Raw genomic sequence first — 23,822 nt, forward strand, 5'->3', positions numbered from 1 at the left:
TGCCTACTTCAAGGTAAACTACCCGGATTCGTGACTTCCCCAATATATCGATCAGTGATTGTTGTCTCTCACAGACACAGTCTGCTCCTTTCTAGTTTGAACTTTTTTTATGGATAATCTGATTGACATTAATTACATCAACATAAGTGTTCCTCGATCAAATTGTTTTTGTTTCCATATATTTAAAAAACTATATTTTCCTCTGTTTACTTCTCCTATTTTCCAATGTTTAGGCAGTGTGTGTAGCCTAGCTTACGGTTAGTTGTTTCGTGTGGTTTCATTTAGGTTATAGATTCTTAGCTGTAATAGGTGTTAGACATGGATTTGGTTTGGGTTTGGTTTCATTACACGTTTTTTTAATTTTGGACATGCATATGGAATATTGGTTTAAGGTAAACATCATTATTATTATGATTATTGATTGTTTCATATCATTAGACTTCAGAACGTGATATCAGAACGTGCAACGTTTTTGCCTAGGCTTATATTAAAGCTATTCCTGGATGAGTTTCTAGTCATCATGTTTGCCTATTTTATTAGAACACATTTCATCCAAAGGGCCACTGTCTGTGCACCATGGGTTAGCACGGCAGTCTAGTAGCCTATAAAATAACATTTTATTGGAATTCGTATTGTGATGTGGGGCTATATATATATTTATGTTTAGAGCAAATAGCCTATATATAGGTATTGTGATTCACAATACCTATATATAGGCTATTTGCTCTAAACACAACTCAAAGAAGTTGTAGGTTACATTCCCCAATATGCGTTCTACATTTGGACCTATAGCAGAAGGTTTCCTACAGCTACAAGCTCGATAGCCTTGGATCAAGAGACTATCATAGATCATGTATTTTATCGATATAAAAGTCAGAGTAGATAGAATACATCTACGGTATGATAGTCTTGATACAAGGCTACAAGCTTGAGAACCTAACCTGCAGCTACTTAGGCAACATGGTCATTGGTCACAGGTTTGATCTAAAGGTAAAGTTGTAGGCTACTCAATAATCAAGTGGCGTACAACTGGTCACTCACTCATAGATAGAGGTACAACAAGCAGCGAAATATTGGTGTGAGATGATCATGATCAATATTGCACAGTCGACTGCATGTGCAATTATATGGTATAGACTCATCAGATAACTGTTACCATCTAACGACTCATCAGGAATGTCCCTTTCCAACCTGCCAAATGTGTGAATAGATGTCAGGTTTGGTTGCCTTGGCTGTTTTTGTTTGACAAGCTGTTTGTTCCATCTGTATTGCAAATTATCATATATGTGCACAAAAAATTATCTCCACTTTTGGGTTCTGCTTTGCTTTGAGCCACACACACACATGATAAATTATTCAGATTCTTGTGACAGGGGGTTATTGGGACAGAAAATATGTAATCATGTCCTCCTGTGGTTTCTCCAGGTGTCTGTATTGCACAGCAAGCCACCAGATGAGTCAGACCCATCATGTTCTCCACACCGCAGTCGAAATCCTGGACTTTTCCAGATTGTCTACCACCTACCATGACATGGAACTAAAATACAGACACCACAACAACAATGTACAAAATGTTTGTCTGCCTCCTGTCTTGTCGCATCTTCCATCTGGGAAGAAGAGAATCAAGCGATGAGAGTGCGGTCTCTCCAACACCAACTCGGGACTCCTGAATCGCTGCCCTCCACACTCTCGTATCTAGCATCAGGGTCTTGAGCTCTACAGTGTTGTTAGCTAAGCTGTTACGCCGCAGTGTGTCTACGTAGGTGTTGCGCTTCTTGCCTTTGCCCTGGGTTGGCTCCCACAGTGTCAGTTTGCTTGCCACTAGTTCCGGCGGGTGCCTGACGCTGTGCCCTAGCATTCTTGTGTAGACTCCATCTAGGGCCCTTTCAACCCTCACAAACTTGTATCTGTGTGTCCATCTGGCTAATCTTGCAAAGCACTCGGCAGACCAAATTTCTTGTGCACACTGCCAGTAGGCCAATTTTTTCCCTCTGAATTCGTTTGTGTGTGTAAATATCTATCTATCCCTTTTCAGAATTCTTAATCTCAGTTCCACTGTCCCTCCATTTTTGGGCAAAACATGACATCAGATATCCACATGGAATCCAGTTTTGAGAGCCAATGTCCTGCTAAAAGCATGAAACGCTCTTGCAGAACACAGCTGTGCTCAGTAGCTCAGTGCAATACACTATATTTCACATGTCGAAAATAGTCGACCTATAAGCTCACAATTCATGTTGCAATGCGTGCTCGTAGATTGGCTATTTTTGGGAAGTATTTAATTGAACCTAAAACTCATTCTTTTTTTCTGTAGCAGATACATGCCTGGTGTGATTCAAGGTGCTTTATCTTGAATTGTTTAATATGAAATGAGTGGTTGTTACAAAATGTATGCTTAAAGAATAAGTCTAGGGTACATGTTCAGTATGTTTAATTCTCAAATAAGTGACGACAAAAATAAAAACATTCACAGGGAGAAAAAAAATGTTGATCTGTACAAAACAATATACATGCAAAGAAATAAAAAAGTTATGGAATTTATGAAACATGAATCTGGAAACAAAAAAGGAAGAAAGCAACGTTGAGGTATCATTCCATGTTTTTCTGTTTTTAATGGCCTATGCACACCTTTATAATAAATAATAGGTTAGTAAATTAGACGTCCTCTTTCTGGTATTTTGGATCGAGTCGTGACATACACTAAGCATTTTCATGTTGATAAAAAACAGTCGGCAGAGCATTATGGGTTTTAATTTCCAGCAAAGGCATCTTCAACATGCCAGGGCGAGTGTCACTGATGATAGAAGCATTAGTTGTTCCACTAGGACTAAGTATAGTTCTTGTTTACTTTGTGTTAGGACAAAACAAGAACTACCTTATGCCTCCGTCAATATTTGAAAAGAGGTAGGTCTTCTATGGGGAAGACGGTAAAAAAAAAGATCATTTATTTTTGGCAAATAAGTGTCTACACGAATAAAGAATGAATGGCATGTACAGTATCTAATGATGTATAATAATAAGACACTTAAATCTTGAGATTAAACTGCTCACTGCATGTGAATTATGAACAGCGAGTGTCTTTCATTCCCATTTCCCAGGACTGCAATGAAGGCTGTGAATAACGAAATTAATTAATAAACGGGTGTAAACAATCTTCTCAATACGTATAGAAAGAATATGCCTAAATTAAGCAAAATATAATCGCAATAAAATATCTTAAGTACTGTAAAGCTAGGGCAACTTTGGTGTACCAATAACTACATAGGCCTACAGTACAAAAAGAAAAAGTGTCAACATGATTTTGATCAAACCATAAGTGCCGTGTAGATTGTGACTCCTAAAAATTGGCCTAGAAGTCCTAATACTCAAAATCAAATAAACACAACTACCAGCAGAGCTTGCAGTACCACGTACATGCTTTTCTCTAGATTTATTACAGATACAACAGATGTCTTCATAAATAGTTGCATAAAATGTTAAAGCCGCAACATTGCACATAAGAATCAGAAACATAACATACAGTGAGTGCATTTACAGTAATCTGTCCCCTCCCCTCCCTCCCCGCTCGCTCGCGTCTGATTGGCAATCCCTGCTGCCACTCGGGCTCTGCTGCCCATGAACAATCTAACGTTACATCCGTGTGATTCATTTGTCCCGCCTCCCGAAAGGCAGGCATCCATTTTGAACGTTGAGGGAAAAGAAGGCAGTTAAAAGTCTATATACAAAGTAAGGCTTAAACATCTTATATCTGCGCAACATAAGTTTGATCTAGTAAAAGCAACAATGAATCGTTTTTGTCTATCGCTTCTTTTCAGAGGTTTGGACAGTGCAGCATCATCACTTGTAACATGGTTGCCATGGTATCTTAAGGGTGATTTATAATTAGTTGCGCTCCAGTGCGCAACTAAGTATGAATCAGGCATTAGATTAGGTACATATGGTAAGCTCACATGGTCAGATGTAGAAATGTCTCAGCAAAGCCAGGAAGCTCAGTCCCTGGAAACTCAAGAGCAGTGTCTATGGAGTCCAAAGTAGCATGGCAACCTTCAACTGATGAGCATTTTCCAATTGTTTTTTATTCTTCTTATTTGAACTCAAAACAGGTTTTTGAAAATTTATGGACAGCATTTTCTCTTCTATACAATATTTCATTAAGAAAGGGTTGCTTCTCAAAGTCTTTGAGTGACGTACAGAGTAAAAGAGCAAAAACGGAGCGTCTCTCTCCCTCTCTAGCAGTAAGAGGGAAGGGGCAAACATTGCTCTTGCCGCTATCGCTAGCTTGTTAGCATTGCCTTCCTCCTGAAAGCTTTGCTACTTTGTGCAGTGGCGTCTAGACTCCATCGCTTGGCTCTTTTGATCGGCTCAAACTCCCACAAAAGGAAAATAAATTACTTAATACATTTTTTTTTTCTTTTTACATTTGTGTTTTACTAAAAAAATCAGTTTTTGAGTTGAAACCAGCAAGCAGCAGTAGACAAGGACATCCATCTTTGTTTGATTGGCTGAGAACTCTGTTCTCTAGGGCTCTGATTGGCTTTGGACCTCAACAGGTCTCAATTTCATTGGTGAAAGGACTACAAGACTTTTATAAACGGACATTCTCTGAAAGAGGATGAGATCAGCATACATTATTTTCCCTCCTTTCATTCTTTCCATTCAGGCTTCTGAGATGCCCAACTCCGGGGGGAACGCTGCATCCCTACAGCCTCACATCTTGTGGAAACAACACACTATTTGTGTATCCAGTTTGCTCTGTTCCATAACAAGACATAAGGCAGTATAAGGGCCGAGGGAGGGGGCTGGAGTAGTGAATCTCTTCGTCCCCTCCGTCCATCTCTCCCTCCAGCGTCAGACTCTGGCCTGGAGGCGGCTTTGGATGAAGCTCTGGATTCCTCCGATGGGCCGCGCGTCAGTCTGGTGTTTCCTGCGGTCTATGAAGCACACCAGGCGAGAGGTGTCCAGGCAGCACTCCGCCCTGCCCCGGCTGTTGTTGTTCCCTGTTCCGGTTTGCAACCAGGGCTCCTGGAGGCACAGGCCGACCGGAGGCCTCCTGGCGGGATCTGTCCTGAGCAGCAGGCAGACAAAGTCCCTGGCCTCCTGGCTGACGGCGTGGAAGTAGTCCCTGGGGAAGCTGAAGTCCAGCCGGCAGATGTTGAGGCACGTCTCCTCGGCACTCTCGTCCAGGAAGGGAGAGGCGCCGCTCAGCAGCACGTAGGTCACCACCCCTAGGCTCCACAGGTCGGAGGTCACGGACACCGGCTCTCCGAGGACCAGCTCGGGGGAGGCGAACTCGGGACTGCCCAGGAGGGGGTGAACATAGTGGGCACTGTTGAGCTGCACAGCATCACCAAAGTCTGTCAGTTTGACCACAGGCTGGCCGCTGGAGTCGTGGGCCACCAGCAGGTTCTCAGGCTGCAGGAAGAGATAACAGAGTTGGAGAAATGATCTTACATGGACTATATTACACACACACACACAATTAAAAAAGCAGTTCCTGGGGAAACTGCATGGGCTTGCTTAACAGCTGTTAAGAAAAAACATGTTTAGTAGAAATTGCATTTGAGAGGAACGTACCTTCAGAAGCATAGAAAGTTAAAGTAAAATTAGGTTGAGTAGAATTTGAAACTTGATTACAAACATTTGATAGAATTATTGATTATGTTTAGTAGACATTGATTAGAAACAGCATTTAAGTGAAAATGTTAAAACAGAAGTAGTGCGTGTATTGCAAAACCTGAAAATACTATAACAATCCTTATAAAACTGACAAAAAGTACAACATATCACATATCATATTTTAATGGATCAAAACAATGTTGAGCTGAACATTTTAGAGCTGAACAAGTTTGAATGACGTTTTAAAGTTTCAAGGTATGAAAGACTAATAGATAGAACTCTATTTTTGAAAAAGTTAAATACATTTAAAAGTATTAAAAATATTTCAATAAGTAAATGAAAATCTGATGGAACATTTTCAAGTTTCTAGGTGAACGTATGATCACCAACGATAGTCACAGGTAACACAATGCATTTTGTAATGGGTGAAATAAACATACTTTTACATCCAAATGTACTATTCTGCAGTTGTGAAGGTAGAGTAAAGCTTCCAGAATATCCCGGAGGTAGCAGGCCACTTTCTCCTCGGTCAGATTCCCCCAGCTCACAATGTAGTCCAGGAGACGGCCTTGATCTACCCTAAAACACAAAAGGGACACACTTCAGACCTGCATCGCACAAAACCCTACTTAAGCGATTCCCAACCTGTGGGCCAGGGCCACTGGTTGACCGTGAGGATATTGCCAAGTGGGCCTCCAAAGAATTGGCAAATCACTAGGATTGCAATGATAATAACACTAATATACAAAAATGTATGTAAAAAAAAAAGAATCCTGGTATTTTGCCTTTAAAACCTTGAAAATTTGACTGTTCATTCTAAGTAAGTACGTTTCATTGTGATACAGATTTTAGTTCCATTGATCCAAGTTGGAACACAATCGATTGATCGATGAAAATAAACATGCTGTGAAAAGGCAGGCGGCCAACCCATCTGACCACGTAGACCCATTAAAACCGGGAAAGCATCCGTGTCATTTTAGATTTTAGGGTTGGCTATTCAAAAATAGCAGATATACAAGCTTGCAGATATACAAGCTTGTACATCTGCTATTTTTGAAAAATCTTTAAAGTGTTTTTTGATTGATTGAATATTTTATTAGGCCAAAAAATGTAAAACAGCACAGTTGCATTTAAAATACTTTGTCTAACAGGTCCGTTCATAAAAGTCCTTGCGGGCTTGTTTCCAATGAGGGCCTTGGTATTCAATTCATAGACATATATAGTGGCACCACAGTTCAAATATCATTAAAAAAAAAACAGCAAAAAAATAACACTATGTACAACAAAAAAAATAAAAAAGGGGGAAAAAGATATGTACAAGAACAGGGGGGGGGGGGTCTGCTGTCTAACGGGAAAATGGTACTACCTCCTCTTTTGCCTCCTGAAAGGTGATTTTTTAAAGGCTCTTTTAAATGAGCCCAGCGAACTGCATTTTTTTAGGGATGGAGTTAGACTATTCCAATCCTGGGTGGCAGTGCTGTAGAAGGAGAATTTGCCCATGTTTGTTTTATGGGTGGGTGGTACCAAATTGTTGTTCCCTCTGGTATTGTGACTGTGGGTGTCGCTAACCTTTTGGAGGTATTTACTCAGATATGCGGGAATAGGGGGCATATCGGGCAAATTTGCATTTACAATTTTGAAGGCCAGTCCCATTTTTAGTTGTTTAACCCTGTCTTCCACCCTGAGCCAGCCTAGGCTGGCAAAATGGGTGGGAGAAAGGTGGGTCATGGGCCCCAATCCGAGGAGTAGCCGAATCAGTTTGTTTTGGGAGGTTTGAAGCTTAGTCTTCAGTGACACTGAGGTGTTGGAGTACCAGGAGGCGCAAGCATAGTCAAAAAGTGGTTGAACTAAGGAATCGTTGCTCTACTTATTTACTGACCGCAAAAACACAGAGTCATTGACAGGGCACCATTCTACTTGTTCCACACTCACATCTCCAGGACGAGTGCGTAGCTGCTGGAGGTCTCGTACGTGTCGATGAGACTGACCAGGTGGGCGTGTCGGAGTCTCTGGAGCAGGTTCAGCTCCTGGGTCACCTGGTCTCGTCTCATTAGCTTCTTGTTCACCAGTTTGACCGCCACCGAGCGCTTGGTGCCTCGGTCGTCACACCGCTTTACCACCGCAAAACGACCCCTGAAGGAAAAAGTACAAGCTTTGCTTAAAAATGGCAGTTTCAATGTCAGAGAGTCAAGTCAAGTCTATTTAATTTATAAAGCACGTTTAAAAACAACCAGGTTGACCAAAGTGCTGTAAAACATGTTAAAACCTAAAGAAATATCATTTAATACATAGAGGGACTCATACATAGAGGGACATTGCAACCAGGATATTACGATCACCTGGTACGTGAAGTAAGTGGCGAAGAGACGGTTTGTTTGCTTGTCATAACCATTACATGTTCAACTTTACCATCATCATAAATATCATTATAATTAACTGTAAAACATTGTTTTATAGACTTGAGCGTGCAGCATGGGGGACAGCGTTAAAGGAGTAGTTCACCCAAAGAATGACCCATTTTCTATCAATTTAACACCCCATGAAGCCTTGAATTCATGGAGATTATTTAGTTTTTGTCGCATTCCTAAGCCAATAATTCGATGACCGGGTGGCTAAGCAGAAGGAGACTCCGCTGATTGTTTTATTGGATCTTGTTTAGTCGATACACTTATTTGTTTTAGCTCCTGCTCATTTGATTTTGCTATTTTGTCTCATCTGTTTAAGGAAATAGGTAGCTGATATATTGCACTTTTACCTTAGCACTAGGTATACTCTTGGTTGCTGGTTTTTGCAGAAAATGCACTTAACACATTGGCTGCCAAAGACGCATATCTGCGTTCTATTTAATCCCTCGCCTGGCTGCCAAAGACGCAGATCTGCGTTCTAAAAAAAAAAAAGACCCAAAGACCAAAGAGATATGATTTATCGAAGATTTAAACTCCTATCCACTTCCTTGTTAACTTAAAACTTAAAAATTCTGTATCTCGGCTCCTGAGTACTTTTTTTTCAATGAAAAATCTCTGGCAGTGTACAGCAAAAAATCTGAAATAATTCTGGCAGATTAGGTGTTAAGACTTCTGGTGATTAGTAGTTTTCGTTCCCTACCTATGTTGAATGCACTTATTGTAAGTCGCTTTGGATAAAAGCGTCTGCTAAATGACTGTAATGTAATGTAATGTAATGCAACAACAACAAAAAAATCTCCATGAATTCAAGGCTTCGTGGGGTGTTTAATTGATAGAAAAGTTGTAATTTTTTGGGTGAACTACTCCTTTAAGGAGATGGACGTAGTTACCTGCCCAGTTCTGCAACCTCTATGTATTGAGACTCAAAGTTGTCCTTCCAGATCACCCTGACTCCATCACTGGACACAGCTGGAACAAACAACAACACAGAAGCTCAATGCAAGGCCATGCTTACAGTTGCATATAGAACAGTGGTTCTCAAACGTTTTCATGTCAAGGACCTATAAATTAATATGTATTTGGCCCATCTGAAAATATCCTGTGCCCGGGACCCCATTACAAGATTTGAGTTGTTAAAATGTTTCAAATATATATATATTTTTGGAAAATAACACAACGGACCCGTTGTAAGCCTGTAGATCAGATTATTTTCAAATGGCTGATGTCTATAGGGTTACATTGGTTGAACTGATTAACACATTTTGTTGGGGACCCCCTGGAACGCCTCAAGGACCCCTGGGGGTCCCAGGATGTCACTTTGGGAACCACTGATATAGAAACTATAATCAGGTAAAACATTTAATGGAGAATTTCATTTATACAGAGATATGGATGCACCGTCTATATAGTTTTATTATGAATGTGTACAAATGCCAACTTTCACACCTAGTACTCTGAGGCTGGCCGATGACGTCACACTGCCCAGGTCGTTAGTGGCCACACATGTGTAAACACCATCATCCTCAGAGGACGCGCCGACTATCCGCAGGGTGGCCTCGCCCGTATCACTGCAACACACACACACAGGCATTGAATGTATGGATTAAAGCTAAATTAAATCTCACGACCGAAAATGTTTCAATTTGTGAAACATTATGAAAGGAACCCCCAACTCTAGCGCAACACTATATGTAAAATTATGACACCTGCCAACCAGGTGAAGAAATCACAGATTGAGACTTTAATCTTAGCTTTTATGAGAAATATCTGATCTCTGATATCTACTAAGATTTTATGGAAGATGCTTCTGAACATGTTACTAGCTTGACCACTTCAAATGCTCTAATCTTTTAAATAATAACCGAAACCGGCTATTTTCGCTGCGCAACATGTTTCCATAGAAGACATGCTGGCTTCTATGGAATCCAAATGATCCAAATTGATAGTTCAGTGGAGAGAGACTGGAAACAGGTAGAGAGTGAGGGAGTCATGTGCAGCAAAGGTCCGCCGGGGCTGGGAATCAAACCCGGGACTCACTGTCAGACACCACCTGTGCCATAACAACTTGTATCGGCCCCTCCAGCAATATTTCTTTACCTGTAGGTAGGGGTGTGCCGAAATATCGTCCCACGATATATCGCGATACGTTTTCGTGACGATATGTATCATTTTGGGAGAAAAAAAGATATAGTTTTGAAAAAATATATATTTGGAGTTTGAAGTTTCTTTTTTACAATAATAATAATCAGGCATGCAAACAGTCCCGAGGTGAAAAGGGTGACAACATGTTGTTTTTTTTCGGATCAGGTGTCACACTATTGCCCTATTTGGATTCAAAACGGCTATTGTAGCTGAAAAGCTACAAGTTTGCATGTCTGAATAATGCAAAACAGAAATATTTGTTTGTATTTGCTCCCCCCCCCCCATATATTTTCATAATAAAAAAGTGCCATATATCGTATCGTATCGATATCGTATCGATGTCGTGAGCCCAATATCGTATCGTATCGTTTCATGAAATTAGTGTATCGGCACACCCCTACCTGTAGGCAATGCCTTTAAGCTAACATTAAGCCATGTTTCTTTACCTGTAGGCAATGCTGAAGCGGCCGTTGTTAGTGAGGTTGCTCTGGTTGGGGCTCTTCCAGGTGACAGTGGCTTTGGGTCTTCCACAGACCTTACACCTGAGGGTGACACTCTCGCCGTTGTCACAGGTCACATCACTCAGGGGTACGAGGAACTCTGGGGGGACTGGAGATAGAGGGGCAAAGATCTCACAATGTCAGTAATAAGAAGGAAAATTAGAGTTTTATCTCCATCTCACTAGGAGATAAAGTCTGGAAAACAACTACTGCCTAAATTGTACAAGGTGAAGTACAAGGTGTTACATGCCACCTCCCAGAACTGTCATGTACTTCCGGTTAGACACTTTAGGCAGACGTACTTGTGCAGCCTAACACTTATGATGCTAAAGGATGTATGCAAAATGATAAGTTGACTAAAGACCTAAGATGATGACTGATATCACTTACCATCATAGATGTAGTTTGGATTTAGAAGCTGGAAAGACAGAGTAAACATGACAGATGAGAAAAGGTAATAATAATAAATCATGATAAAATAGAAACAAGTCTAAATACCCTGAAGTCTCCTAAGATGTACGCAACAGCCTTTCCTACCTTTACAGAAACCTTATTGGCCAGGCCTTCTCTGGACTTCCTGTACCCGTTCTCCAGCTTGACTTCTTTCTTTCCCTCCTTCTCCTTCTTCTCAGACTTCTTGCGGATGCGTAGGGATGTGTGCCACGATGACGACTTCCTACTTCAAACACAGACAAACAGATGAGCCACCCCATTTTTAATTGTACGACAGCGTTTGTACTACTACAGAAACATTTCTGGTGAACAAACAGAGGCAGGGTAATTAATCAGATTCCAGGTTCCACAGAGCCGGTGGAACTTTATATTTGGGCAAATATTTTGATGACATGTGTAACTCCATATTTGTGCATGATTTGGGAGAGAAATACATACATACACGCAGACACCGTTCTATGCCAATGGTTCTCAACGATAGTTCCAGGGTAGGGGTGGGACGATATATCGATATCGCGATATATCGCGATACTTTCTCCCGCGATAACTAATCGATATACTGCCGAAAAATATCGATATTATTATTATTATTATTTTTATTTTTTTTAAGTTTGTGATACGTTGTTTTTCCTACTCTGTATTTGTGTAATGATGATTTTGAACTGTTTGGTGCTATTTTATGTGTTTATGAATTGAATACAAGGACTATCGTGATATATCGTTGGTGAAATTTCATGCAATATATCGTGATATCGCAATATATCGATATTTTCAGATATCGTGATATATCGTTGGTGAAATTTCTTGCAATATATATTGAATATCGTGATATCGCAATATATCGAATATCGTCGAATATCGTGATATATATTGTTATCGTGGGCCTAATATCGTGATATATATCGTATCGTGAGGTACCCATATCGTCCCACCCCTATTCCAGGGATCACCAGGGGTCCAAATGGACCCTTACGGGTCTGTAACACTTAGGATTTTACAGTGCTGATTGGGGTTCCAGAGATAAAATATTGAATCAAATGCGGGTCCGTGGCCTAATGCATATCGAACTGGAGGTCCTTGAAATTCAAAAGGTTTGAGAATCATTGTTCTAATACGGCTCAACCCCCCCAGTCCGTCCCGTCTCACAAATGAGACAAACAGCCCCTGAGGTCTTACTTGATGGTTCCGTCGGGGCAGTCGGGGATGATGGCCGAGGTGTGTCCCAGCACGTATCCGGGGATCCAGCCCTCGGCGGCGGGGCCCTGCTCGGTGGCCGCCCGGAACACCAGGAACATGTTCTGCTGGTTGCTGGCCAGGATCTGCACTACCTCGCCCTGCAGTACACTGATCTCATCCTCTTTCACTGCCACGTAGTCCTGGGTTACCAGCATGGTGGACACACTACTGCTGCTGCTACTTTCACTCTGCACACAACACAATTAGTAGTATTATAATTAAAAACACGCATGTACTGTATGAACACGTTTAAACGCTTAAAGTCTGGCTATCTAAATCTATAGATGTTTTTATTTAGTTTCTGCTTTAATGTAGCATACCAGTCTTGCGGGTCATTTGTCACTCTTACTTTGATAGGATTTCATTCCTCAAAAACGTTTCGGTTATTGAGACATATTGGCCTATTCATGACTGTTATTGAAGTCTGATGTCTCTCAATGATGTACTTTAAGTCAACTGTGTCATATGTTTTCTTTTTAACATGCAGTGGAGAGGTTTAGGTTGTGAATACATTTTGGAAAATTTTGAAAATTACCAGTGAAAAAGGGGGTAAGAGTTTATGAGTTTTAGACTTCATCCTACTCCTTTTCGGACATTGTTGTTTTCTGTTTTGTACTCCATTTATTTTTTTAAACAATGTTCAAAATAAAACTCATTCATTCAAAGTCCATATTTAAGTCCCATATTCATGTATATGCATGACAATTGGTAGGGTGGATTAGCTTATGGCACAAAAACTAGTGAGAAAATGATAATGCCATTTTTTACAAAGTGTGGAAAGTCTTGAGTGATTTTGGTATATCTCAATTTTGGAGGCCATAGCTGTCTGCCCCCCCCCCACCTTCGTGCAAATGTATAGTGACAAAAAATACCCCAAAGGAATGGGGACTACATTATTAATGACTTAATTATTATTATATAATAACAGAAAAAGATATCAATAGACAGTTTTGAGGAATCAAATCCTATCAAAGTAAAGAGTGTCAAAGGATCCACCTCAAAAAGGCTGGTATGCTGCTTCATGTCTTAGAAATGTGACAATGATTTGGAATGATGTTCCAACTAAGACAATGTGATAGAAATGAATCTCTATGGTGGTAGGCTAAGAATAAACAATACAGCAACCTCTAGTGGTTAGTCAGGGAAAAGGTCAAAGCAGGACACAAAGTCAGGAGATAAGCAAGTGTGAACAGACATTCGGAACAATCTTCATTGAAGTACTTTTAATGAGAAGTGTACACATATTAATCATTTTCATCTTGGAAAACTAGTAAAAAAGAAAACTGGGATGGCGAGAAGAAGCAGGAAGATGAAGAGGTCTCCGTTTCATTCATCTTTGTTCTGTCATTCCAGGCAAAGAGGAGGAGGAGGAAGAGGGAGAGTTAAAAAGTCCAGTACGTTTGTGGTGATGAATCACAAACGTCTTGAGGTTAGTTTGCAGAGAGAGAGACAAATGAAAGTAAACACACCCATGAGGAGAGCGAGAGTGGAGGGAAGGCCGACCACTTAGCCAGGTGTTAGTGCGAGCTTAGTTAGAGTAGGGAAAAAACAAAACAAGACACAGCCTCGATTTAAGAAACGCTGAAGAAGAGTCGAACAAGCGCCGTTAAGGGAAAGTGTAGGACCTCAGTCCAAAAAGCGTTAGGGAGAAGAAGAGACAAAAAACTACCTCTGCTGCGACAGAATGAAGTATCTTCAGTAAAGACAAAAGTTGTGTGAAAGCTAGATAGGATGATGCCGGAGAGCCGTGAAGACGGTGACAGAGAGCGATTGCAGAGTAGTACAGGATTTAGGATTAGTAGAGCTGGTTGCGGCGAGACAGGAAATGGCGGGGAAAACGCCTTGCTGCTCCCGTCGTCCGCCGGGTTAGTGAGCACAGCCCCGAGGCTGTAGGCCGCGGACAAGCCTGGGCAGCGGGTAGTTATCTTACCCCGTTACTCTGGGTAGACTGGATGGACTGCTCACTGGCTGAGGAGCATGTGCTCATCCGGTCTGCCTCCTTGCTGTGCGTGGAGTGTCTGTGGGTTTGGCTTTGACCGCCGGACCCGGGGCCCGTCTGGCTCTGGTTCTGGTTTTGGTTCGGTTGACGCACCGGGCTCTCCCCTGCCTCCCCCGGGAAGGTGAATGAGCCCGGCCGGCTGGCCGGAGACCCCGGCATGGAGCTCCAGAACCCGGATCCGGAGGACCTCTGGCCGGGGCTGGGAGGGGGAGGGGGGAGGGCGTCCTTGCCAAAGGCAGGGGTGGCCAGAGGGGGGGCCATGGGGGAGATGGCACCCGGCCGAGGTTTGGAGTTGGGGGTGGTGGGCAGGGGTCCCACTGTGGCGCGGGGAATGGGGGCTACGGCGGTGGCAGGTGTGGGGGTCTGTGCTTGGTCCTCTGCGGCCTGCAGGGGGCGCTTGCCCTGGGGACTACCACCCCCGGGGGGGAGCGAGGGAGGAGGGACAGGACGGGGGGACCCACCTGGATCAGAAGCAAGCAAAACCTCAAATCTCCTTCTTTATGACATGAACACGTTTCAAATGGACCTTGCAGCAACGGGGCCCTTACCTGTCATCTTGTTGGGGCCGTCTGCGTCGGCCCCGGGGTGATGGCGTTGGGGCTGGGGCAGGCGGGAAGGCTGGGGGATCCTGGACGGCCGGCGGGAGCCCCCCTGGGGGCAAGCGGGGATGGCGCTCCCCTGGGGGGCACCACCCCCGCATCCGGCGGTTACGGCCGACCCACCGCTGACGGCCACCGGAGCTCCCACACCGGGTATGCATGGCCCGCCACTCGCCCCTATGTGGTTCCTCTGGTAATCTATGGGGGAGGTCAGAGCTGGGATAGGGGAAGGGTGGAAAAACAAAGCCATTGACATTTCCTCATTGTTCTTAACTAGAGTCCGACTGATGCCATATTTTTAGGTCTGATGCCGATCCCTATTTTGGAATCCTACACCACTGATTACCGATTACCTTGAAGTCAATTTGACAAACTGTAATAAAAGTTTCTATTTGAGAACGTTTAACTCATAAGCAAACAAATACAAAATAAATACAAATGACATTTGAAAATTGTATAAAATATATTTTAACCTTGATTATTAGCCAATCTACAAGCTCACAATACATTGTGAGCTTGTAGATCTGCTATTTTAGAATTTTTAAAAAAGGTTTAAAACCGAGACACCGGTTGCATTATTGCCAATACCAATGTCGTCAAAAAAGTCAAATAATGGCTGGGCTATATTCTTTAATTCAGCCACAATTGCGTGCTTGTGTGTGCGTGCGTCAGCCTACCGTTGAGGAAGTTGCGCTGGCTCTCCAGTATCTGGCCGATCTGAAGCATCCAGACCTGGCGGACGCCTGGGTGGGACGAGTGGAGCACAAAGGACTCCACGGTGTTGTTGGACACCCGGGAGGTCAGCAGGAATTTACAGGGGTCACCGTCCACGTTCTCCTCCAGACCCAGACAGCTCACCTGCAGTACAGAGAAGAACCCAGCTTGAGCTACACTGATATAGACCATCCTTGTCTATGAGATAAAACTCCAATGGTTTGAATGGCACCCATGAGCTATGTTCTCCAAGTAAAAGACTTATCGAGGAGGAAGTTATTATTTTATTTTGTGGATATTTGTTGTGGAGAGGGAGGTACAGTATGCAGAAAAACGGCAACAGAGGCTGTGCCGAGACTCAAAACAGTGTAATTTGTGCATATTATGAAGCCTGATATACATTTTGTTGCACGCCTGTGTCGTGAGGCGAAACTAGCCGATCGACAAGCTCACACCGCTTTGATCCGCTATTTTCGGCAATAAATAAGACTTGGAGTAAACTGGTTCGAGTCTTAGCACAGCACAGATGGTTACCCATCGCCCTTGCATACTGAGTCGGCACGATGCTCTGTTATCTTCACATGACACTCACTGGCGGCCATTTTTGAAGCCAGGACGTTACCTTGATGTTGTTCTTGTAGAGGAAGCCGGGCATGGAGAAGCCTCTCTTCTTGTCCAGGGGCTCGCTGAAGATCACCAGCTGTTCAAACAGGAAGACCCTCCTTTCCTTCATGCGGCCCAGCAGACCGCCCTCTGGGTCGGCAACCAAGAAGGTGTCCTGGAGCAGCAGGCGACCCTGAGCCACCAGCTTCCCCTAGGGGAACGAGGGAGGAACAGGGAATGGGGGAAGAGAATGACGGAGAAGAGACCAATCGTAGACATGTTAGGATGGATCAGGTGTGTTAGGGAGGATAAGCTTAACACATTGGGTGCCAAAACCGTATATATACTTATTTTCAAATACACCTGTTGAGTGCCAAAACCGTATATATACGTTTTTTGAAAAAAAAAAGAAAAAATATATATATATTTTTTTTTTCATTTTCTTTTTCCTTCACAGCACCAGGAGATAAATTGTTTTGAAGATTTAGACTCCAATCCACTTCCTGGTTAACTTATGACTTCAAAAACCTGTATCTCGGCTCCTGTGTACTTTTTTTTAAAACTATTTTCAACTGGCTGCAACTATGGAACGGATTACCGAATGTTTTTATTTTTTTCCCCCAGATTGTACGAGACCTCTATGTGTGTAATGAGGGGATCACCGTGAGGACGGTGATCACTGAAAATATTTTGTGACTACTTGAAAAAGGTTAAAAAATGGTTAAAAATCCAGGCACTCAACGTATAATATTTTAATAAACCTCTGGCACCCAATGTGTTAATTTATACTACATAGTACACTGGCGTTGCTTGACGAAAGGAACATACTTTCAAGCCAACAATGTGCCGTGACACGACGTACAACATTATGACTTTTAGCGAATCTCTGCCTTTTGAATATGCATTAGGCCACAGACCACCATTTGATACAATATTGTATCCCTGGGAGCCCACTCTACACTGTAAAATCCTCAGTGTTAATTTAACTTAAATGGACCCATTTGGTTTCATTTGTACAATCTCAGAGTTACAGACCTGTAAGGGTCTATTTGGACCCTTGGTGGTTCCTGGACCCAACATTGAGAACCAGTGAATACAGTAGGATATCTTACATCAAATCCTTGGAGTCTGCCAACGTTCATCATATCGTTGCATCTTTTTGGCACTATGCACATGACTTCCACCGCTTTCTGTAAACGGACGAAAATGAGCAAACGTTAAATCGAGCGGGTAAAGCACATTGCGTTTTCATAACGGATGGCACACAAACTCTGTCTCTTAGCTCACCTCCAATTCCGCAGTCTCTAGCCCAGCCTTTTTGGACAGCTTGAGGAAATCCTAAAAACAAAAAAAGAGGAAATTGGGACCTTAAGAGTAAAGCTCTGACAGCTGCAGTGTTCAAACGTTTTCATACAGCCTTTATCTAAAAGCTGTGTCGATTAGATTAGAGGACCACAATAGAAATAAGCCTTAGGGATTCATTGCGTTTTTATCCTTGGTGATATTGTGTCTGCTATACAGTATGTTCTGGAAGTGCTGATGGGCTCTTTCCTTTTATCACCAAATAAATTCATTCATCATTCATTCATCGAAAGGACCAATGCCTTCACTGGGGCTGAGATTACTTAACAATATTAAAGTTGCAATATGTAACTTGTGAACACAATGTTATTTAGTCTAATCTGTATGGTACAGTATGTTATTGTTAATACAATACAGCTTATACAATTGGGGTGGTTGTATTTGGTCTCCCTGCTGTGTCTGGTTTGAAACGACTGTGTGGTATAGTAGGCAGTACCACTTGTCGACCAGCAGGTCAAAATTAAATTTCTCCCCTGAGCAAGCAGGCAGGCTCTATTATTTCAGTAGTCAAAAATGTCAGCACTTGCGCAGGAGACCTGGGTTCAAATTGGGGTAAGACATAAAGTTACAGAGTGTAGGTTTAAGTAATCTCAGCCTGAAGGCAGTGGCTTGTGGTCTGGTGCCCCTGCCCTGCTGTAGGTGCCCCACCTTGAGCAGTAGCTGGTACTTCATGATCCTCTGGACGGGTTTGATGAGCAGGTCAGTGATCTGCAACCGGTGACCCAGACGTTGCTTCAGGTCCTACACATGGGTCAAACGTTCATACACATTTCACAACTCTTATTCTCATCCCAGTCATTGGTTCCCAAACCATTTAGCCCGAGACCCAAATCAGAAATGTCTCTGATTCCGGGACCCAAACTAGTGAAAATAGCCGATCTAAAAGCATGTGAGCTTGTAGATCTGCTATTTTCAGTACTTATTGAATTTTAAATTTAGTGTGTCAAAGTTTTTTTTAAGAAATTATTTTCAAAAATGTTTGAAATATTTTTTAATTTATGAAAAAAGTTTTTTTGTTCTTTTGAAATAAAAATCAAGTAGGAAACTAAATAAAGGGATATTCACTTGTGAGTGATAAAAATGGGGTCACTGTTTGGTAAACAGTAGGTTATCCTATTTTTACTGATAGTCTAATTTCCTAATATTGTGCTCTCATTGGCTGTAGCACGGATCTCCTCGCAGAGTGATCGCAGCCCCATTCATACTGTATGATTTCCAGTCGGCGACAAAGCCAAATATCAAACGTGCTAGATATCTAGAAACGCTCGGGGAGGCATCGCCGAGCTAGAATCGCGGCCGGATCGTCTTGCAGAGCCTTACACACACCGCGAGCAAAACCTCGGTGATCTTGCGTCAGATCGGGGGTCTTGTCGGCGAGCAGAAAAAAAGGTCGCGAGAGCATAATCGGAGCAAATATCTTGCAGTGTGTGTAGTAGCCTTAACTCATTCCCTGCCAGACTTATTTCTGGCTGTGTTTGCCCACTGCCAGGGATTTAGTGTTTTTTATAACATTTTTTTCTCCATTATGATCGCAAGTCCAATCGTTTCTAAACACACCCGCGATCCGTGCACGCCGCTCAGACAACAAACATTCCGACCGAGGCGGAGTCTCTCTCCTTCAGCCCAGTGCAAAAACCCCATGTATCGCCATGTGAATGGTAGAATCACTTACTTTTTTCACCTCGCCACAGACCTCGCTAAATCCCTTATGATCGCATGTTCAACTGTTTGTAGACACACAGGGTAGTTGTGTGAGTGGCCCAGAGAAGAAATTTTCAATCGGCGACATTCCATTTTGAAGTAGTAGCAGTTTCTAAAAAGCGTTTCTAAACAGCGTTACACGGGGGAGAAAAACGAAGCCGAGAAAAGACCGTTTTAGAGTGGGACCTAAACAGGAAGCGGACGGAACCGAAAATCTTCGATTTGACGTATTTCCGTATCCGGGTGTGCTACAATGAAATGTGTCACTGCGAGAGATGAAGGACGGGGAGATTTTTTAAAATCAAAGTTTTTTCAAAATTAAGTTTTTTACGTCCTAGGCAGAATTAATAATTGGAAATAATTACGTTTTTTACGTCCTAGGCAGGGAATGAGTTAACAGAGATCAAAGAATCCCTTTGTAGCTGAAAGTAGTACCTCAAAGTAGGTGTCGATGTACTCTGAGGCTATGTGCTCCGACTTAGGCTTGTTCTGGCAGTACACAATGTACATGTTTAGCCTCCGCTCCTGGAGAAAGACACACACACACACACACACACACACACACAAAGGTTTCAGACTTGCCTTAAAGTGCACTCATATATACAAACCAAAACACAGAACAGAAAAACCCATAGACTGGGAGAGAGCGGTTACACAAACCTGTTTGACAAAGAGCGTCCCTAGTCTGTCAGGATCCTCCAGACACTTCTCACACTCCCCCAGGAAGAAACTGTCCAAGACAGACACACACGTGCTGATTAGCAACAAAGCGGCATTGACAATACACCCTATTCTCACCGTGTCAGGTGCGTCGCTACTTACTCTTTGTGCCAGTCAAAGATTTGATGGATGTTGCCAAAGACAATCTTGTCTTTCCCCTTCATGTCGTCCGGAACCCCTTCCTCCTTCATTCGGCACATGTAGCCCTGAAACGGTTGATGGTATGAGCACAGTGAACCTCATACGCATAACTGGGATGTAAAGTGAGTGGAATCCGACTAATGCTGGATTTTTGGTTCGGATCTGATCCTGATTTTAGAGAGTGCATAATTGCCAATAGCGATGTTGTCAAAAAAGTCAAATAATGGACAATATAAAGTGCGGCCAGACCGATATATCGGTCCAGCTCTAATTTATAGTTAAAGTCAAAGACACACTCACCTCCACCACCAAGCCCAGATCCCTCACATAGTCTCTCTCAGTCTCCACCAACTCCAGCAGTATGTAACTACAGCAACAAGAACACACATGGCCAGGTCAGAATCATGTTTAAAACAAAAACAGTATTTGTTTTCTGTGACAGAGGGAGGAATGGAGCGGTACATACTGTCGCCTCTTGAGGACGGCGGTCTTCCGTTCGTCCATCTCGTCGATGGGGGAGGAGGAGGAGAGGAGCGAGTTGTCGGAGGGGTTGAAGGAAGGAGAGCTGCTGTCGCCTTGTTCCACCGACAGAGTGCTGGGCCTGTCCTCCAGGGCCTGTGCGTGGAGGAGGAAGACCAATGAGTAATGTTTGCGTGCGTGTAGATCAATAGACCTGTATTGATCCCATGAGGGAAATTCACTTGTCATGGCAGTACCGCTGTATGAAACACAGGATAGATAGATACAGGAAAAAAGGAAGAATAATAGTATCAGGTAGTAAAAGTACAGGGGATAGGAATAAGGTACCAAAAAAAGACGAAAGGAGATTTAGGGTCGTTGCTTGACCCCTCACACTTGGGACTGCCCGGGATTTGAATGTTGTATGAGCCATTATAAATATGGCATAAATATGAATTTACCTCAATGTATGCAAGTCTATGAATGTATATAAGTGTACATAAACAACAAATAAGAACAATGAATCAATTGTATATATGACCTATATACAGTGCATGTGTGTGTGTGTGTGTGTGTGTGTGTGTGTGTGTGTGTGTGTGTGTGTGTGCGTGCGTGCGTGCGTGCGTGCGAGCGAAGACATATTTCAGGAGAGGCATACCGTGGTAAAAAACATAACAGGCTTTACTCGCAAGAGCCACTGTGTCTTATACTTGACATTTAGCTGTCGATCTTCGATCACTGAGCATTTAGAGATCCAAATGCCTTGCTTAAGAGCATTTCTACAAGACACATGGCCGTAACAACCTAAATGTGTTTCCCCTACCATCTTGCTCTTCACCAGCTCCTCAATGGCGCTCACCAGCTCAGCCGCACTGGGGGTCTCGGAGCTGGACGGACGGACGGAAAGACGCGAGGACGTCTGGGTGGTAACGCAGGAAGCGAAAAGCGAGGGAGAGAGGAAGACGTATTAGAAATACGCAAGCAAGCAACCTACACCAGATAATATTGTATTAACCACTTCAACCCTTGGTGGTCCTATTTTAGGCTATTTTAACATTTTCAAAAGAATCTTCTGAAAATGGCTGATCTGCAAGCTCACAAAGCTTGCACAAATGTTAAAAAATATTTTGAAATTGTTTTCTTCTTTAATATTGGGTTTAAGTGGTTAAGCCAATCTATCGACAGATATCCTGTGGGATATGCGGGACGTAGTTATGGTCAATGCTGGACAGTTTTCACTAAGTCTCTGTCATCATTAGATACTGTAAAGCAAAGTCTAGGATATAAAACTACATCTCTTCAATTGAACAACTTAATCGAATGATAAGCCATTTAAATCAATCAATAACTAATAATCCATAACTATTCACAAAGTGACTAGTGACTATGTGACTATGTGAAGACATCTGTGAAGACAGATGTCTTATAACACACTATTTATCATTAATATAAAGAAATATTCTGTTGTAAATTCAATATGTCTTTGCTATTCAGAACAATAGTTTAGTTGTTTAATAGTAGTCAAAGTGAATTTCTGATTGTAACCTTCTGGGTTCAAATGTGTCAAATCTTAAGCTTAAAAATGGCGTTACTAACAAATATGTCACATGTTTAGGTTTAGTGCCATTCTGTACAGTGACGTTTTAACCTGAAAAAGAGACTCCAAGAGTTTCTTGCCAATGAAATATTGATGCTAGGCAATAAGTCTTCAAAGAAAAGTCAACAGGAGTGGGGGTTAATGGAATATAGAATTATGTCAGTGGAAAAGACAAAAACATGAAGTGGGAAAAGTGAAAAAGTGGTTCAAGTTCGAGTTTCAAAATAAGTTTTAATGAAACGTTTTATTTATCATAATTTCTTTTTTGTTCCAGTGAAGGATGGATGGATGGACCTTTGGAAAGAGAATGTATAAAACAGAGAAAATTAAAGAGGTATATTTCAGGAGGCTCTCACCCTTGCTGTGCTGCGCTTCAAGACTTTCCCCCAACTACTGTAGGTTTCTGGGTGAGGCTGTATGTGCCCTTCTGTGCCCTTCTGGGCCAATTACTCGCATGGGTAATGAAGTTTAACGCACAGAGGGTGGGGGGTGTGAGGACGGGTGAGGGGGCGGGGTGGTGAAGGGAGACGAAGGGGGTGTCAGGAAACGGAGGGATGAAGAGGGGCGGGGCTCATTGAGTGAGTCGTCATCTCATCTGAGGGGGGGGGCGGGGGGTGACGTGGCTCCACCTATGTTTTTTATTTGACCATGCGGGGGCGTTAACCCATAGGGTTTAATATCCAAACATCCGACTGTCAATCAATGTCTATTTTCATCAAACCCTTCCATAAGCCGGTGAAGAGAAAGCGGTGGATGTGTGCCAACCTCCCAGGGGTAGAGATAGATACTGTACTGTTTAAACTACAGCAAGCAAGAGATGATAATCTCAACAGTAATTGGAAGGAGACTGCCGTTAATGAGACCAAACAGCCTCTTAATTTGAGTCTAGGAATGAACAAAAACGACCGTGTTTAATAAATGTGGACGACTCTCTGTCCAGAGTTAGCTGTCAAATACATACTCTCTTTCACAGCAGCTTCCCGTGACGTGCGCAACACGTGACTGTCCTTTAAAAGTTGTGTTGAAGGAACCAGGCTGGCAATGCAAAACGTGAAATAACAGACAAAATAAATGGAAGCAGGACATTCTGTACTAAAGATTTTAAAAAGAGATACAAAGTTCTTTTTTTTTCTTGTTTGTTTTTTGCGTGAGGCAAAGAAAAAGTAAATTTAGGGGTTTAAAAGCGTAGAAGATAGAAAAAGGAAACCTTTAGAAAAAAAGCTACAGTGAGTTTAGGAAGAGACAACTATAAGCCTTTGATCTTATGTCATGGAATCCAAACGCAAACAAAAAGGCATTTGACATCAGCAACTAAAGCTGAAAAGTGCCGAGAACGGGGAAAAGAAGGAGAGAGCTTGAATAATTGACTGCGGGAGAAGACAGAAGGGGGAGAATGGGGAACTTCAAATGGAAAGGTATGGAAACTGAGACAAAGCAAAGACAGGACATAAATCAAGGTAATGCTACAACATGGCAAACAGCAAACGATACGACCAGGAAACAAAAACAAAGAGAAACAGAAATTAGTGTCAGAGGTGTTTCTGTCTTTAGGGTAAAGCCAACCAGACGAGGACC

General features: G+C 42.5%; 1 protein-coding gene across 5 annotated transcripts in view; it reads right to left on the reverse strand.

Moving 5' to 3' along the window:
• Positions 1-2,414: 2,414 nt before the first annotated feature.
• Positions 2,415-23,822, reverse strand: part of LOC308095899 (triple functional domain protein) — a gene marked incomplete at its 3' end in the record, with an annotated part of 100,707 nt that continues 79,299 nt past the window's right edge. For 2 of the 5 annotated variants that reach the window (XM_080443042.1, XM_080443039.1), the window contains 22 exons: positions 21,474-21,569; positions 20,658-20,806; positions 20,492-20,558; positions 20,153-20,256; positions 19,991-20,060; positions 19,766-19,855; positions 18,278-18,370; positions 17,555-17,605; positions 17,380-17,457; positions 16,287-16,478; positions 15,628-15,808; positions 14,900-15,166; positions 14,283-14,812; positions 12,293-12,540; positions 11,201-11,342; positions 11,054-11,081; positions 10,610-10,772; positions 9,468-9,589; positions 8,912-8,990; positions 7,549-7,749; positions 6,057-6,195; positions 2,415-5,412 (listed from right to left, as the gene is read on the reverse strand). In XM_080443042.1, coding sequence (XP_080299168.1) covers positions 4,849-5,412; positions 6,057-6,195; positions 7,549-7,749; positions 8,912-8,990; positions 9,468-9,589; positions 10,610-10,772; positions 11,054-11,081; positions 11,201-11,342; positions 12,293-12,540; positions 14,283-14,812; positions 14,900-15,166; positions 15,628-15,808; positions 16,287-16,478; positions 17,380-17,457; positions 17,555-17,605; positions 18,278-18,370; positions 19,766-19,855; positions 19,991-20,060; positions 20,153-20,256; positions 20,492-20,558; positions 20,658-20,806; positions 21,474-21,569 — 3,654 coding nt within the window. The remainder of the gene's footprint in view (positions 5,413-6,056; positions 6,196-7,548; positions 7,750-8,911; positions 8,991-9,467; positions 9,590-10,609; positions 10,773-11,053; positions 11,082-11,200; positions 11,343-12,292; positions 12,541-14,282; positions 14,813-14,899; positions 15,167-15,627; positions 15,809-16,286; positions 16,479-17,379; positions 17,458-17,554; positions 17,606-18,277; positions 18,371-19,765; positions 19,856-19,990; positions 20,061-20,152; positions 20,257-20,491; positions 20,559-20,657; positions 20,807-21,473; positions 21,570-23,822) is intronic. The other 3 variants (XM_080443040.1, XM_080443043.1, XM_080443041.1) reach the window with 3 other exon arrangements.

This window comes from Gymnoscopelus braueri (genome assembly GCF_963280865.1).
Source record: "Gymnoscopelus braueri genome assembly, chromosome: 11".
Classification (NCBI taxonomy): Eukaryota; Metazoa; Chordata; class Actinopteri; order Myctophiformes; family Myctophidae; genus Gymnoscopelus; species Gymnoscopelus braueri.